General features: G+C 44.6%; 1 protein-coding gene across 2 annotated transcripts in view; it reads left to right on the forward strand.

Moving 5' to 3' along the window:
* The window catches only part of LOC132396523 (probable ATP-dependent RNA helicase DDX60), a 165,171-nt gene that overhangs the window by 53,817 nt on the left and 93,227 nt on the right, over window positions 1-18,127 (forward strand). For both annotated transcript variants that reach the window (XM_059974118.1, XM_059974119.1), the window contains exons 14-18: window positions 1,275-1,453; window positions 4,041-4,199; window positions 8,055-8,204; window positions 10,821-10,940; window positions 11,952-12,047. In XM_059974118.1, coding sequence (XP_059830101.1) covers window positions 1,275-1,453; window positions 4,041-4,199; window positions 8,055-8,204; window positions 10,821-10,940; window positions 11,952-12,047 — 704 coding nt within the window. The remainder of the gene's footprint in view (window positions 1-1,274; window positions 1,454-4,040; window positions 4,200-8,054; window positions 8,205-10,820; window positions 10,941-11,951; window positions 12,048-18,127) is intronic.

Below are 18,127 nucleotides of genomic sequence, written 5' to 3' on the forward strand. Positions count from 1 at the left end.
AACATATGGGTTTCCTCTAGGTGTTTTGGTTTCCTTCCACCGTCCAAAGACGTACTGGTTAGTAGGTTAATTGGTCATTGTAAGTTGTCTTGTGATTAGGCTAGAGTTAAATATGTGGGTTGCTGGCGCTGTGCTTGTTGGGCTGGAAGGGTCTGTTTCTGAAGCTGAATGCCTGAAGGCACGCACTCAGTGATTCAGGAACAGCTTCTACCACACTGCAGCCCGATTTCTAAATGGACATTGAACCCATGAATGCTACCTCACTACTTTTTTTGTATTTCTGGCAGTGATATTAAAGCCTGATTCTGTACTGTGCTGTAGAGTTCTATGTTTGACAGTATGTTCAGACGTTCACTGTTGTATGTATCCTGGTACGTGTGACAACAATAAACCTACTCCAAAATACCAAGCGACAGTGAAAAGCTTAGCTCAGCAGGCCATCCACACAGATCATTCCACAACTTCAGTATGTCAAGGTGGGACAAGGGAAAATTGATAATAAATTGCAGAACATGGTGTTACAGCGACAGAGAAAGTATGGTGCACATGGACAAAAGGAAGCAAGGGCCACAATTTAATCTTTACCTGACAAATTACTTAGTTACTGCCCATTACGCCAAAGGCATTTAGGGCAGCAATGAAGATCCTTCATCTCTGGAGGTGTTCGGGGATTCCTTGATCATGCCAGGAGCATCCTCTCGGTTTTCACTGCTGCCAGTCATGCAAGTCCCGCGTGGAGACTCGGGAATACCATTGCACTCAGATGTAGAAGGATTCTTCATTACTGTTTCCATAACAGTTTTGTTTGACCAGTCAGGGTTTTTAGCCCAGAGTGAACTCCCGAACCTGGAGGACCGGTGGATCACTCTTAGTCTGGCCTCTGCCCTTTGACCTGTTTGGCATGGGTGACCCTACCAAAAGCCAAAGCATAAAGCCCCGACTCCAGCCAGCACAGCTCTCTGGGTCATTGAGGCATACAAACCTCCAAACCATGACAAGGCTGTGGTCCTCTTACAAGAGGGCCATTAAATCATCTTATAACCATAAGATTAAAAACTGTCCTTCAGCCTGGTGGAGAGTGTTTCCAAGCTTTTGTGTCTTCTGCCCAATGGGAGGGGTGAAAAGAAAAAATGTCTTGGGTGGGAGGGGTCTCTGATTATGTTGGCTGCTTTCCCAGCACAGTTGCAGAGGAGAGGAAGCTGGCTTTTGGGATGGACTGTGTTGTGTCTGCACCCCTTCCTGACATTTGTATCCACATTCACTATTCTGAGCAGCGGCGTCCCTGAGAGATATGAAACCTACAGTGATGCTGATGCACAGGATCCACATGGTTCTGAGCCGCTACGAGGAGCATCTGAACCCAGGACTACTAACCAAGTTGGCTTGTTACCTCAAAGATCTTGGATTCTTGAATCTCAGAGATTCACTCCTGGAAAGAATCGGTGAACATCAGGTAAAGCACTTGGGGAAGAGTTGTAGAAAGGTAGAGCACAGACAGAGGGTCTTCATGTTTTTCAAACTCCCGTCCAATTCATCCCATTCTCTGTTTCTCTTCCCCCACAGCACACCTTGTATTTTACAAAGATATTGGGAGGCAGGGGTGAAGATAAGTCTCTACCAAAGGAAGTATAAGGTGCTCCTTCCCTCCGCTAGCCTGCAGAGAAAGCTAGCTTGGGCAAATGTAGCACCTGCTTAGCCCCCGAAGCCATGGGAGTAGGTGGTGGATGGTCATATGAGCAGCTGGAGCAGATCACAAGTCCTGGTTATGTGACCATTGACACCAGGCAGACAATCTCTGAAGAGTATTGATAATGGCTGGGGTCACCCGTCTTGTAAAGACACTGCCCACGAGAAAGCAATGGCAAACCATTTCTGTAGAAAAAATTGCCAAGAAGAATCATGGTCATGAGGCCATGATCGCTGCATCATATGACACGGCACATAATGATGATGAAGACTACATTTCTAATAGATTAGTCGTAGCACAGGAAGGTTTCTGCCCAACAGCTTCAGCAAGTTTGATCCTGACCTCGGGCACTCTCTCCTGATGACTGCTGGTGTTTCGGGGCAGCACACTAGGGCAGCGGTCAGTGCATCGCTTTACAGCACCAGCAATTACAAATCCAGGTCCAATTGCCGCTGCTGTCTGTAAGGAGTTTGTACGTTCTCCCTGTGACCAGGTGGATTTCCTCCCAATGTTCCAATTTCCTCCCACATTCCAAAGATGTGCAGGCTTGGGGTTAGTGGGGTTAGGCAGGCTACGCTTGCGCTGGAAAATGGCAACAATTGAGGCTTGCGCCCAGCACACTGCATTGGTCATTGATGCAAGTGACACATTTCACTGTATGTTTCAGAGTATACGTGACAAATAAAGCTCATCTTTCCTCTGGGAGCTCCAGTTTCCTCCCACATCTCATAGACTGAGGTGGGTGGTCAACTGGCTACTGTGACTTGCCCCTTGAGTTTAGGTGAATGGTGGAATTTGGGAAGAGTTAATGGGAAGATAGGAAGAAACGGGATTCATGTAATCAATCTGGAGGGCCAAAGCCGAGAGATTAAATAGGGGCAGGAGATGGCAGTCAGCTTTCTCTCTGGTGTTAAACTCTAGGAAAGTTACTAGTTCTTAGAGGGGCTCACTTGCGTCCATTTCGTTCACCTGAACATCAATAAAAGCAAATTTACTAGTAGGTTGAGGACCTAAATTAAAAACCATAAGATACAGGAGTAGATTTGGCCCATTCAAGTCTGATCCGCCTCCTCCTGGTACCCTGAAACCTCATCCTTAATAATGGAATCCAGCATCTTCCCTACCTCTGAAGTAAGGCTAACTGACTTATAATTTCCTGTTTTTTACCTCCTTCTCTTCTTAAAGAGTGGACTGCAATTCTCCAGTCCTCCAGAACCATTTCAGAACTTAGTGATTCTTGAAAGATCATTACTTTTGTCTCCACAATCTCTTCAGCCACCTCTTTCAAAACGCTGGTGCGTACATCAGCTGGTCCAGGTCATTTATCTACCTTCAGACCTTTCAGCTTCCCAAGCACCTTCTCCGTGGTAATACTAACAACCCTCACTTCTGGGCAGTGTCTTTACAAGATGGGTGACCCCAATCATTATCAATGTTCTTCAAAGATGGCGTCAGTGGTCGTATAACCAGGACTTGAGATATGCACCAGTTGCTCATATGACCATCTACCACCTTCTCCCATGACTTCATGCAACCCTGATCAGGGGGCTAAGCAGGTGTCACACCTTGCCCAAGGGTGACCTACAGGCTAGCAGAGGGAAGGAGCACCTTACACCTCCTTTGTAGAGATGTATCTCCACCCCATCACCTTAGAGGGGTGGGGGAGAAGAAGGGATGTCCAGGTGGGATGCGATGACTCAGATGGAGTCTATTCTGCCCATCAGGACCACAGCAGCGTTCAGTTTCTTCCCACAACTCATTCTCCGGCTTATTATCCTGTAACTTATTCTCTCTTAAATGGTCATCAACTCTAGACTCTCCACCACAAAGATAATTTTCTGTGGCCAGTTAATCCACCTGCTCCCATGGATTTCAGGTGGGTGAAGCTGGAGAACCTGGTGGGGAAACCCACGTTGTCACAGAGAGAACATGCAAACTCCACAGAGACAGCACCCAAAGTTGGAAACCCAACCTGGTTCACTGGCAGTAAGGAAAATGAAACCGTAATGGAATTAAAATATTATGGTGATTTAAAAAAAATTTTGGTTAATACTACGCTGGATCAAAATGTAAATTAAAACAGTGTACAACAAATTATTCAGGTTAAAATAACACTTCAAAAAGATATTTTAACACATGCATGTTAAAAATATTTAACCCTTGCAGGCTGCCTCTCCCTGACCCTGGATGTCTTTGGGTGTGTTGTTTGCTTACACAAATGATGCATTTCACTGTTTCGATGCACACGTGATGAATAGATTTGCATCTTGAATCTTGATGTAATGTATCTGTGGGATAAGTTGAATCCATGAAGATTTACTGGTTACTAGTTATCCTGTTTTATTAATTACAGAAAGAAAAGGTGAAGAAAGCACTGATGAGTGATCCCAAGGTTCCGGTTGGGTTAGGAGCAGCTCGTTTTCATCTGAAACATATGGGTCCTTTTCTAATCCGGAATGAAAGGAGTGATCCAGATCCAAGAGTCCGACATTTCATACCGGACACATGGCAGGTAATTTCCAATATTCAAAGATCTGCAGGGGTAGCAATCTGAGTCAGATTTGTCACTGGCTTATATGACATGCAATTTGCTGTATTTCAGCAACAGTACAATGCAAAGACATAAAAACAGTCATAAATTACAAACAAAATAAATAGTGCAAAAGAAGAACAATGAAGCACAGCATTCATGTGTCCAGGAACATTCAGAGATCCGATGGAAAAGGAGCAGCAGCTGTTTCTGAATTATTGACTGGGGTCTTCAAACTCCTATACCTCCTGTCTGATGGAAGAGGGCATATCCCACATGGTTTTATTTAGTAATGGCAACTTCTGTCCCCTGGCATTCTTGAACCTCTAGCATACTGCTAGTGTCTTTCATAATCAAGACTGATGCAAAATATTCATTCAGTTCATTTGCCCTTTCCTTGTCCCCCATTACTACCTCTCCAGCATCATTTTGCTGTGGTCCAAAATCTACCCTTGACTCTCTTTTACACTTTATACATCTGAAGAAACTTCTGGTATCCTTTTTAATATTATTGACTCATATTCCATCTTTTCCTTTTTTAGTTGCCTTCTGTTGGCTTTTAAAAGCTTCCCAGTCCTCTAAGTTCCCATTAATTTTTGCTCTATTATCTATCCTCTCTTTGGCTTTTATGTTGACTTTGACTTCTCTTGTCAGTGACAGTTGTGTCATCTTGTCTTTAGAATGCTGCTTCTTCTTTGGGATGCACTGTATCTATCCTGTGCCTTCTGAATTGCTCCCAGAGATTCTAGCCATTGCTTCTCTGCTGTCATCCCTGCCAATGTCCTTTTCCAATCAATTTTGGCCATCCAGGTGACTAATTAACCTACTAACCCGTACATCTTTGGGATTTGGGAGGAAGCTGGAGCACCCACAGGAAGCCCATGTAGGCCATGGGGAAAACACACAAACTTCTTACAGACTCATCAGGAATTGGGACTGTAATAACATTACACTAACTGCTCCACTACCGTGCTGACCCATGTGGTGAGATGGTGAGGTCCTTCATGACAGATGCCGCCTTCTTGAGGAATCACCTCTTGAAGATGTCCTGGATCATGGGGAAGGTTGTGCCTCTAATGGAACTGGTTGAACTTACAACCTTCTGCAATCTCTTGTGATTCCATGCAGTGGGGACCCATACCAGGCTTTGTTACAACCATAGATACTGCCTGCCTTTCTGAGTTCCCACAGCACTTCCTGTTGATCAAGATTTCCAGCGTCTGGCAAACCTCTTGTGTTTGAGATGTGCAACGTGATTGCTTGCATCAGCCAGGGCACCAAGTCTAAGGATCAGGAACACTGAGATCCTGTGGACGCTGGAAATCTTTGCAAAACACAAAGTTCTGGAGGATCTCAGCATCTTTGAAGGGAAATAAATGATCGAAGTTTCGGGCCAAGACCCTTCATCAGGAATCGGTCAACGGAATCAGAAATTAAGAATCAAGAGGTTATGCTGTAACTGCATAAAACTTGGTGTAGGCTGCTTTTGGATTATTGTGTGCAGTTCTGTACACTTCATTGCAGGAAGGATTGGTGAGAGTGCAGAAGAGCTTGAAAGTATCCCGATTGATGGCATGACTGGGGTGGTCCAAGTTGGTAGGTTATTTGGTCATTGTAAAGTGTCCTGTGATTAGATCAGGATTAAATTGGGGGTCGCTGGACCACACAGCTTGAATGGTCGGAAGGGCTTCTTCTGCGCTGTACATCAGTAACTAAATAATCATGGTCTGGTATACCAATTGGAATGTACAGGAATGTAAAAACCTGTAGAGAATAGAGATTTCAGTCCAATACATCATGAATATATTCCCTCCCCCCACCACCATCAGTAGTATCCACATGAAGTGCTGCCTCAGAAGGCAATAGTTATCACCAATGATCCTCACCAACCAGTCCATGCCATCTCCTTGCAGCTACCATTGGGCTGAAGTCAAGGAGAAAAGTAAATTTATTATCAAAGCACATATACGTCACCATATGCAACCCTGAGATTCATTTCCTTGCAGGCACTTACAGTACATACAAGGAAACACAAAAGAATCAATGAAAAATGACACAGAGATGGACAAACAACCAATGAGCAAAAGAAGACAACTGTGCCAATTTAAAAATACAAATAATAATAATAAACATTAAGTAATAAATCATATTGATAACATGAGTTGTAGAGTCCTTGAAAGTGAGTCCATAGTTGTGGAATCAGTTCAGTGTTGAGGTGAGTGAAATTATCTGTGCTGGCTCAAGAGCCTGATGAGTAATAGCTGTTCCTAAACCTGGTGATGTGGGATCTAAGGTTCCTGTACCAGATTCCTGACTACCCCACTCCACCAGGTTCAGGAGCAGTTGCTTCCCTTCAACTAATAATAGTTGAACCTATTGGCACAGCGCTATGGCACCAAGGTAGGGTAGTGATTAGCACAACGCTATTACAGCTTGTGATGTCAAAGTTCAGAGTTCAATTCCAACGTCATCTGTAAGAAGTCTATACGTCCTCCCCATGGAATGTGTGGGTTTCCTCTGGGTTCTCCGGTTTCCTCCTGCAGTCCAAAGACGTACTGGCTGGTAGGTTAATTGGTCATTGTAAATTGTCCTGTGCTTAGGCTTGGGTTCAAACCGCTGGCAGGGTGGCATGGCTCAAAGGACTAGAAGGGTCTACTCTGCTGTATCTCATTAGATAAATAAATAATGAACACATATAAAATGCTGGACAAACTCATCAGGTCAGTGGGCATCTATGGAAAAGAGTAAACAGTCAACATTTTGGACCAAGACCCTTTATCTGGAGTTCTTCCAGCATTTTGTGTGTGTTGCTTTGGATTTCCAGCATCTGCCGATTTTATCCTATTTGAAATAAATAATCACCACCATTTAGCAACATCATGACCACCTTGGTCACTTTGCACTAAAATAGATTCTTATGAATGCCTTTTATCTGATGCACGGAGCGACCACTCCCCGCTGGACATTGACGGCTCCTCGGTAGAGATCGTGAAGAGCACCAAATTTCTTGGTGTTCACCTGGCGGAGAATCTCACCTGGTCCCTCAACACCAGCTCCATAGCAAAGAAAGCCCAGCAGCATCTCTACTTTCTGCAAAGGCTGAGGAAAGTCCATCTCCCACCCTCCCCCATCCTCATCACATTCTACAGGGGTTGTACTGAGAGCATCCCAAGCAGCTGCATCACTGCCTGGTTCAGAAATTGTACCGTCTCGGATCGCAAGACCCTGCAGCAGATAGTGAGGTCAGCTGAGAAGATCATCGGGGTCTCTCTTCCCGCCGTCACGGACATTTACACTACACGCTGCATCTGCAAAGGAAACAGCATTATGAATGACCCCATGCAACCCTCATACAATCTCTTCTCCCTCCTGTTGTCTGGGAAAAGGCTCCGAAGCATTCAGGCTCTCACGATCAGACTATGTAACAGTTTCTTCCCCCAGGCTATCAGACTGCTCAATACCCAGAGCCTGGACTGACACCTTGCCCTGTTGTTCTGTTTTTAATTATTGTAATGCCTGCACTGTTTTTGTGCACTTTATGAATTACTGTCTGTATTATTAGGTCTGTAGTCTAGCGTAGCTTTCTCTGTGTTTTTTTTTGTGTAGTTCAGTCTAGTTTTTGTACTGTGTCATGTAACACCATGGTCCTGAAAAATGTCGTCTCATTTTTACTATGTACTGTACTAGCAGTTATGGTTGAAATGACAGTAAAAGTGACTTGACTCTGTGCGTGTGATGCTGCTACAAGTAAGTTTTTCATTACACCCGGTGCACACTTTTCCTTTTGTACACAACAATGAACTTGACTTAGGCTTGACCTTTTGGATTGGATTACAGAGAGAGCTATTGGATGCAGTGGACAACAATGAGTCTGCATTGATTGTTGCCCCCACCTCGTCGGGTAAGACCTACGCATCCTATTACTGCATGGAGAAAGTGTTGAGGATGAGTGATTCGGGCATCGTGGTGTACGTGGCACCGACAAAGGTAAAGCCATTTCAAACTGGCCGCTGTGCAGTGGAGGCTTGTGCTGTGATTTCCCTCTTAGTCAGATCTTCTCATTGCTGCTACTTGAGAGTTTTAACCACCATGGTATTCACAAAGAGTTATGTGGTAATCAGCTGAAAGTCAGATATTGGTTTATCATCGTCATGTGTAACGGAATACAGTGAAAAGTTCCCCAACTCTTTCTGCGCTACATTGATGACTGCGTTAGTGCTGATTCCTGCACCCATGCTGAGCTCATCAATTTTATCAACTTTGCCTGCGACTTCCCCCCGATTTCAAATTTACTCAGTCCACTGCTGACAACTCTCTCGCCTTTCTTAATCTGTCTCCATTTCTTGAGGAACACTGTCTACTGATATCTTCTATAAACTTACTGACTCTCATAGTAATCATGACTACACCTTTTGCCACCCTGTCACCCTGTAAAAAGTGCATTCCCTTTTCTCAGTTCTTCTGTCTCCACCGTATCGGTTCTAAGGAATGGGATCTCCATTCCAAAACATCTTTACAAGATGGGGTTTCTCTTCCTCCACCATTGATGCTGCTCTCACCCACATCTGCTCCATTGCCCAGATATCTGCCCTCACCCCATCTACCCATCACCTTAACAGGTTTAGATTTCCCCTTCTCCTTGCCTACCACCCACGAGCACATCATGCTCCATGATTACTGCCATTTTCAACAGGATGCCACCAGTGAATACATCTTTACTTCACTCCACACATCACTTTCCACAGGGATCACTCTCAATATGGCTCCATTGTCCACTTGACCCTCCATGATGACTTGCCCATTCACTTCCTCCCTCACTACTGTTCAGGGCCCCAGACAATCCTTCCAGGTGAGGCAACACATCATCTACAAGTCTGTCAGGATCTTCAGCATAATGATGGGGTGAGACCTGACTTAGGTGGGATGATCATTTCATTGAGCACTTGCCACAGAAGGAGTGATTTCCTAGAGGCAACCCATTTGAATTCTACTTCCCTTTCCCATTCTGATATGTTGGTCCATGGCCTGCTCTCCTGCCACGATGAAGCCACTCTCAGGTTGGAGGAGCAACACCTCATATTTCTGATTGATTTATCATCCCTCTCAATCACATTCTCCTGCCTTCTCCCCTTAACATTTGACACCCTTAAAAACCAAGAACGTATGAACCTCTGCTTTAAATATACCCAATTGATTTGGTATCCACACCTATCTGTGTCAATGAGCTGCACAGATTCACCACCTTCTGGCTACTGAAATTCCTCCTCATGTCTGTTCGAACTGGATATCCATCTCTTCTGAGGCTGTGTCCTCTGGTCCTTGACACCACCACTGCTGGAAACATCCTCTTCGTGTCCACTCTATCTTAATTACTGCCAATTACACTGCTGGTGTTTACAGCAGCAATGAAGGTCTTCCATCTTTGTCTGTCCATAGTGTCGCACACAGAGGTAGAAGGATTCTTCATTGTTGTTTCTGTAACAATTTTTTAGCTCTGTGCTGAACCCCCGAACCTGGATCATCGCTGGACGACTCTTAGTCTGGTCTCTACTCTTTGATCTATTTGTCATGGGTGACCCTACCAAGAGCCAAAGCACAAGACCCTGACTCCAGCCAACGTAGCTCTCCGAGACACTGAGGCACACAAGGCTCCAAACCCTATGACAAAGTTGTGGTCCTTTAGGAGACCACTCTATCTAGGTCTTCCAATATTCAATAGCTTTCAGTGACAAAACCCTCATTGTTCTAAATTCCAATGAGTACAGGCCTAGATTCATTAAATACTCCTCATATGTTGAATCTATTGTTCCTGGGATAATTCTCATGAACTCCCTCTGGACCCCCTCCAATGGCAGTGCATCCATTCTGATGCCTACAGTCATTAGATTGCCTTCCTTTCAATGCAGAGCAAAGGCTGAAGAGCTCAAGTTCAAGTTCAGTTTATTGTCATTCAACTGTTCACATGTGTACCGCCAAACAAAACAAAGTTTCTCTGGACCACAATGCACAGCATACATAACTCACACACATAACATTAATGTTACCACAAATGAGGAATAATAATGTGTATTTATAGCACAACTTTAACTCTCTCCATTAAGTAACAGTGTACATGTAGTGATGAGTGGTCAGTGTGTACCTTCTTAAAGTTTGCAATCATCTCTTTGGTCTTGTTCACTTTGAGACTCAAGTTGCTGTGCTTGTCACCATTCTACCAGTCTCTTTACCCTCCCTCCGAACAAAGAGATGACGGATCTCCTTTCTTCCATGGCCTCCTGTCCTCTCCTGTCAGATTTCCTATTCTCCAGTTCTTTATCTATTTCACCAATTGACTTCCCAGTTCTGTACTTCACCCCTTCCCCTCTCCTGGTTTCACCTATCACCTACTACCTTGTCCCTCTTCCTCCCCTCCCCCCACCTTCTTACTCTGACTTCTCGTCTCTTTTTTCCAGTCCTGATGAAGGGTCTCGGCCCAAAACATCAACTGTTTACTCTTTTCCATAGATGCTACCTGGCTTGCTGAGCTCTTCCAGTATTTTGTGTGTATTGCTCAGATTTCCAGCATCTGCAGATTTTGCGAACATGCTTTTGTGTCTTTGTTAGGCACTTGTCAATCAGGTGGTAGCAACTGTGTACGGGAGGTTCACCAAGAACTTACCTCATGGAATGGTGGTGTGTGGATGCTTCACGAGGGACTATCAGACCCACGTTCATAATTGTCAGGTATACTTCATCTGATTTCCCTGTTATCGTCCTAATAAAGTGGAGAAAGTATCATTGGGTTTCAATCACACGGAAAGAGTGTACAGGCTGGGTCTGTTTGTCCTGAAGCAGAGAAGGCCGAGAGGTAACACTGTTGATTTATTTAGAGATTTAGCATGGTATCAGGCCCTTCTGGCCCGACAACTCCATGTCAACCAATTAACTTGAGGCCAATGAACGTAGAACATAGAACACTACCATGCACTCACCACGTGTAAAAAAAAACTTACCTCTGAATACTTTCCTCCAATCACTTTAAAATTATGTCTCCTGGTATTAACCCATTCCACGCTGGGAAAAAGTCTCTGGCTATGTACTCAATCTATCCCTTGTATGATCTAGTACACCTCTATCAAGTCACCTCTCATCCTCCTTCACTCCAAAGAGAACAGCCCTAGCTTGCTCATCCTAATAATCCGTACATATTTGGACTGTGGGAGGGATCTGGAGGAAAGCCACATGGTCACGGGGAGAAGGTACAAAATTCTTACAGACTGAGGCGGAATTGAACTCAGGTTGCTGGCATTGTAATACCATTTCAGATTGACTTCCCATTTCCATTCTGATATGTCAGTCCATGGCCTTTTCCACTGCCATGAAACCAAAGTCAGGTTGGACTCCCTTGGTGCCCTGACATCAAAAACTGATCAAACTCATCTTTAAATATACCCATTGACTTGGCCTCCATAGCCATTTGTGGCAACAAATTCCATAGATTCACCACCCTTTAGCTAAAGAAATTTCTCCTTATCTCTGTTCTAAAGAATTCTGAGGCTGTGCTGTCTGGTCCCAGACTTGCCCACTATAGGAAACATTCTCTCCAAGTTCAAGAGGTGGGGATGGTTATAAAGTTTTGCAGAGACTCAAGGTTAATGAGGGTGAGGAGAGAGAGAGAGAGAGAGAATTACTGATGAACAATGCTCATTTCTCCATTGCTCTTGGAAAGACTGATGGTTTACTCTATATTCACAGGTGCTGGTTACAGTGCCACAGTGCTTGGAAATTCTCCTGCTTGCCCCCCACCAACAGGATTGGACAAAGAGAATTCAATATGTGATTTTTGACGAAGTAAGTAACTGGAGGTACAGAATCACAGAGCACATAGACAGGCCCTTCGACCCACTGAGTCTGTACTGGCCATTCAGCACATATCTGTTCAGTATTAGGTGTGCTGGTCAGGAAGCTTTCACAATCTACCTCACAATGATGGGAAATAATTTAGTTGAAGGTGTTGCCGCCTAGTTTAAACATAGAACATAGAAGAGTACTGCGCAGTGTAGGCTCTTTGGCCCATGATGTTCTGCTAACCTTTTAACCAATTTCATAACCACTCTAGCACTTCCCTCCAACTAGCCCATAACCATCCATTTTTATTAAATCAATGTGCCTATCTAAGAGTCTCTTAAATGCCCTTGATATATCAGCTTCTATCACCACTTTGGCAGTGTATTCCAGACACACCACTCTCTGTATAAAAGAACTACCTCTGAACTTTTCTCCAATCACCTTAAAAGGATGTCCTTTCTGGTATTGATCATTGCCCTCCTGAAGAAAAAAGTTTCTGGCTGTCCACTCTATTGTCAAGTTATTTCTCATCCTCATCCAAATTAAAAATAAAACCAGCTTGCTCAGCTTTTCCTTACAAGACATGCTCTCTAATCCGGGCATCACCCTGGTAAATCTCTTTGCATCCTCTGGAAAGCTTCTACATCCTTTGTATACTGAGGCAACCAGAACTGAACACAACACTGCGAGTGTGGTCCAACCAGGGTTCTATAGAGTGGCAACATTTTCTTGAATTGAATCCCCTATATAATGAAGGATAACAGTCCATCACGGGTAAAGCCCTTCTCACTATATACACTGACTATTAAAAGTATTTCACCACCCCCAGCCCTGCCGGATGTTTTCATATTTTGTTGTTTACAACATTGCATCACAGTAGATTTAATTTGGCTTTTTTTTTGACACTGATCAAGAGAAAAAGACTCTTTCATGTCAAAGTGAAAACAGAACTTTACAAAGTGATCTAAATTAATTACAAATATAAAACACAAAATGGTTGATTGCATAATTATTCATCCCCTTTAATATTCCACACCAAATAATCACTGGAGCAGCTAATTGGTTTTAAATGGAGATCTGGTTTTGGAGACCTGGGTGCAGTCAAGGTGTTTCAATGGATTGTAGTAAAAATACACCTGTATCTGGAAGGTCCAACTGCTGGTGAGTCAATGTCCTGACAAAAACTACACCATGAAGACAAAAGAACACTTCAGTGAACTTTGTAACAAGGATATTGAACAGCACAAGTCAGGAGACAGATACTGTACAAGAAAATTTCCAAGTCACTGAATATCCCTTGGAGTACAGTTAAGTCAATCATCAAGAAATGAAAAGAATATGGCACAGCTGTAAATCTGAGCAGGTCATCCTCAAAAACTGAGCAAGAAGGGGACTAGTGAGGGAGGCCACTAAGAGACCTATGACAGCTGCGGTGGAATTACAAGCTTCAGAGCCTGAGATGGGAGAGACTGCACATACAGCTGTTGCCCGGGTGCTTCACCAGTTGCAGTTTTAGGGGAGAGAAGCAAAGAGAAAGCTACATCAAATCTCAACTAGAGTTTGCCAGAAGGCATGTGGGAGACTGTGAAGTCAGCTGGAAGAAGGTTCTATGGTCTGATGAAACCAAAATTGAGTTTTTTGACCATCAGACTAAATGTTATGTTTGGCATAGGCCAAACACCGCACATAATCAAAAGCACACCATCCCTATTGTGAAGCACGGTGGTGGCTGCATCATGCTGTGCGGATGCTTCTCTGCAGCAGGTCCTGTAAGGTTTGTGTGGGTAGAGGGTAAAATGATTGCAGCAAAATACAGGAAATCCTGGAGGAAAATGTGCAGTCAGATTGTCAGGAAGGGCAGGCAGGTGATGGGACTTAGTTGCAGCCAACAGGCTGCGTATCCAATCATTAGGGATGCAGAATCAGAAAGGACAGCAAATGCGGTACTCAAGGTGTGGTATCTAAATGTGTGTAGTATAAGAAAGAAAGTGGATGGTCTTGTTGCACTATTACAGATTGCCAGGTATGATGTCGTGGTCACCACTGAATCATGGCTGAAGGATGGTTGTAGTTGGGAGCTGAATGTCCAAGGTTACATGTTGTCTCGGAGGGATATGAAGGTAGGCAGAGGGGATGGTGTGGCTCTACTGGTAAAGAGTGGCATCAAATGAGTAGAAAGATGTGAACAGGATTGGAAGATGTTGAATCCTTGTGGGTTGAGTTAAGACACTGCAAGGGTAAAAGGACATTGATGGCAGTAATATACAGGCCTCACAACAGTGGCTGGGAGGTGGACCACAGGTTACAAAAGGAAATAGAAAAGGTGTGTCAAAAGGGCAATGTTATGGTAGTCAGGGGAGATTTTAACATGCAGGTCGATTGGGAAAATCAGGTGAGTAATGGATCTCAAGAGAGTGAGTTTGTTGAATGCCTAAGAGATAGGTTTTTAGAGCAGTTTGTCATTGAGCCTGCTAGGGAGTCAGCTATACTGGATTGGGTGTTATGTAATAAACCAGAGGTGATTAGGGAGCAAAAGGTAAAAGAACTCTTGGGAATCAGTGATCACAATATGATTGTGTTCAACTTGAAATCTGATAGGGAGAAAGTAAAGTCTGATGTAGCAGTATTTCAGTGCAGTAAGGGAAATTACAGTGATATGAGAGAGGAGTTGGCCAAAGTAAATTGGAAGGAGCTGCTGGCAGGGATGTCAGCAGAGCAGCAATGGTGTGAGTTTCTGGGAAAAATGAGGAAGGTGCAGGACACATGCATTTCAAAAAATGAGGAAATCCTCAGATGGTAAAATAGTATAACGGTGGCTGACAAGGGAAGTCAAAACTTATATAAAGGCAGAAGAAAGGGTATGCAACAAAGCAAAAAAATTGTGGGAAGATAGAGGATTGGGAAGTTTTTTAAAAACCTACAGAGAACAACTAACACAATCATTAGAAGAAAAAGAAGAAATATGAAAGCAAACTAGCAAATAATATCAGCATGGATAGTAAAAGTTTTTTCAAGTTAAAAATAAAAGAGAAATGAGAGTGGATATTGGACCACTAGAAAATGAGGCAGGAGAAGTAATAACGGGGGACAAGGAGATGGCAGATGAGCTAAATGAGTATTTTGCATCATTCTTCACTGTGGAGACTCTAGCTGTATGTTTGACGTAGTGTGTGAAGGAAGAAAAGTGGGTGCAGTTACTGTTACAAGAGAGAAGGTGCTCAAAAAGCTGAAAGAGCTAAAGGTACATAAGTCACTCAGACCAGATGAACTGCATCCTAGGGTTAGAGATTGTGATGGCATTAGAAATGATCTTTCAGAAATCATTGGACTCTGGCATGGTGCCAGAGGATTGGAAAATTGCAAATGTCACTTCACTCTTTAAGAAAGGAGGAAGGCAGCAGAAAGGAAATTACAGACCAGTTAGCCTGACCTCAGTGGTTGGGAAGATATTAGAGTCAATTGTCAAGGATGAGGTGATGGAGTACTTGGTGACACAGTACAAGATAGGACAAGGTCAGCATGGTTTCCTTAAGGGGAAATCCTGCCTGACAAACCTGTTGGACTTCTTTGAGGAGATTGCAAGTAGGAAAGAGAAAGAGGATGTAGTGGATGTTGTATATTTGGACTTTCAGAAGGCCTTTGACAACGTGCTTACCAAGTTAAGAGCCCAAAGTTTAACATGGTTAGAGGCAGCAAGTGCGAATAAAAGGATCCTTTTCTGGTTGGCTGCCAGTGACTAGTGGTGTACTGCAGGGGTTGGTGTTGGGACCACTTCTTTTTATGCTGTATATAAATTCTTTATATGTTTGAATAGATAGATTTGTTGCCAAATTTGCAGATGATATGAAGGTTAGTGGAGGAGCAGGTAGTGTTGAGGAAACAGGTAGGATACAGAAGGACTTAGGCAGATGAGGAGAAAGGGCAAGAAAGTGACAAATGAAATACAATGTTGGAAAATGCACGGTCATGCACTTTGGTAGTAGAAATAAATATGCAGACTATTTTCTAAATGGGGAGAAAATCCAAAAATCTGAGATGCAAAGGGACTTGGGAGTTCTTGTGCAGAACACCCTAAAGGTTAACTTACAGGTTAAATTGAATTGAATGATATTTATTGTCATTATACATAGGTACAATTAAACTCTGTTTGGCTTCCTCTCAGGCAATCAAACAAAGCGGTAGATAAAAACAAGACAGTAATAGAAAAACAGTATTAAATAGATAAGTAGCCGAAAATGAGTTGCAGCAGCACCAGAATATCACAGAAATGCACAAAGTGCCGTTAGTGCAAGTATTTGAGTCCTTGTGTGTGCTCACAGTTTCAGTCATTGTTCTGTGGGAGTGGTGTGATGGAGGCCACAGCTCTGGGGTAGAAGCTGTTCCTCAGTCTATTTGTTCTGGTTTTTAGTGCCCTGAACCTTTTGCTGGACGGAAGCGGGTCAAACAGGGAGTGGCTGGGGTGTGTGGTGTCTCTGGTTATGCTGATTGCTTTCCTCCTGAGTCTGCTGGAATAGATGGTGTCCAGTCCTGGGAGCTCCATCCTGACAGTTCACTGGGCCGCCTTCACCACGCGATGCAGGTCTTGTCGCTCAGCAGCTGTGCAGCTGGCACACCACACTGTGGCACTGTTGGTCAGGATGGTTTCAATTATGCTTCTGAAGAAGTTAAGCAGCAGCTTTTGTGGGAGTTTGTCCTGTTTCAGCTTTCTGTGGAGGAAGAGTCTTAGTTGTGCCTTTTTTACAAGCAGCGAGGTGATGGTGGTCCACGTCAGCGAGGTGTTGGTGATCCATGTCAGTGAGGTGTTGGTGGTCCATGTCAGTGAGGTGTTGGTGATCCATGTCAGCGAGGTGTTGGTGGTCCATGTCAGTGAGGTGTTGGTGATCCATGTCAGTGAGGTGTTGGTGGTCCAAGTCAGCGAGGTGTTGGTGGGCCATGTCAGTGAGGTGTTGGTGATCCATGTCAGCGAGGTGTTGGTGGTCCATGTCAGTGAGGTGTTGGTGATCCATGTCAGTGAGGTGTTGGTGATCCAAGTCAGCGAGGTGTTGGTGATCCATGTCAGCGAGGTGTTGGTGGTCCATGTCAGTGAGGTGTTGGTGGTCCATGTCAGCGAGGTGTTGGTGGTCCATGTCAGTGAGGTGTTGGTGGTCCATGTCAGCGAGGTGTTGGTGGTCCACGTCAGCGAGGTGTTGGTGGTCCATGTCAGTGAGGTGTCAGTGGTCCATGTCAGCGAGGTGTTGGTGGTCCATGTCAGTGAGGTGTTGGTGGTCCAGGTCAGTGAGGTGTTGGTGGTCCACGTCAGCGAGGTGTTGGTGGTCCACGTCAGCGAGGTGTTGGTGGTCCATGTCAGCGAGGTGATGGTGGTCCATGTCAGCGAGGTGTTGGTGGTCCATGTCAGCGAGGTGATGGTGGTCCATGTCAGCGAGGTGTTGGTGGTCCATGTCAGCGAGGTGATGGTGGTCCATGTCAGCGAGGTGTTGATGGTCCATGTCAGCGAGGTGATGGTGGTCCATGTCAGCGAGGTGTTGCTGGTCCATGTCAGCGAGGTGTTGCTGGTCCATGTCAGCGAGGTGTTGGTGGTCCATGTCAGCGAGGTGATGGTGGTCCATGTCAGCGAGGTGTTGCTGGTCCATGTCAGCGAGGTGATGGTGGTCCATGTCAGCGAGGTGTTGCTGGTCCATGTCAGCGAGGTGTTGCTGGTCCATGTCAGTGAGGTGTCAGTGGTCCATGTCAGCGAGGTGTTGGTGGTCCATGTCAGTGAGGTGTTGGTGGTCCATGTCAGCGAGGTGTTGGTGGTCCATGTCAGCGAGGTGTTGGTGATCCATGTCAGTGAGGTGTTGGTGGTCCATGTCAGCGAGGTGTTGGTGCTCCACGTCAGCTGTTTTGACAGCATAACTCCAAGGAACGTTAGGTTTTTCACACTTTCCACTACCTCTTCATGTTTATGGAGGGGGCAGGGGTGTGCACTCTGTCCTCTGATCTCCTGAAGTCAATGATCATCTCTTTTGTTTTAGAAGTGTTAAGGACCAGGTCGTTGTCCTTACACCACTCCGTCAGATGATCCACCTCGAGCCTGTAGGCTGTTT

The sequence above is a fragment of the Hypanus sabinus genome, chromosome 7 (assembly GCF_030144855.1).
Source record: "Hypanus sabinus isolate sHypSab1 chromosome 7, sHypSab1.hap1, whole genome shotgun sequence".
Classification (NCBI taxonomy): Eukaryota; Metazoa; Chordata; class Chondrichthyes; order Myliobatiformes; family Dasyatidae; genus Hypanus; species Hypanus sabinus.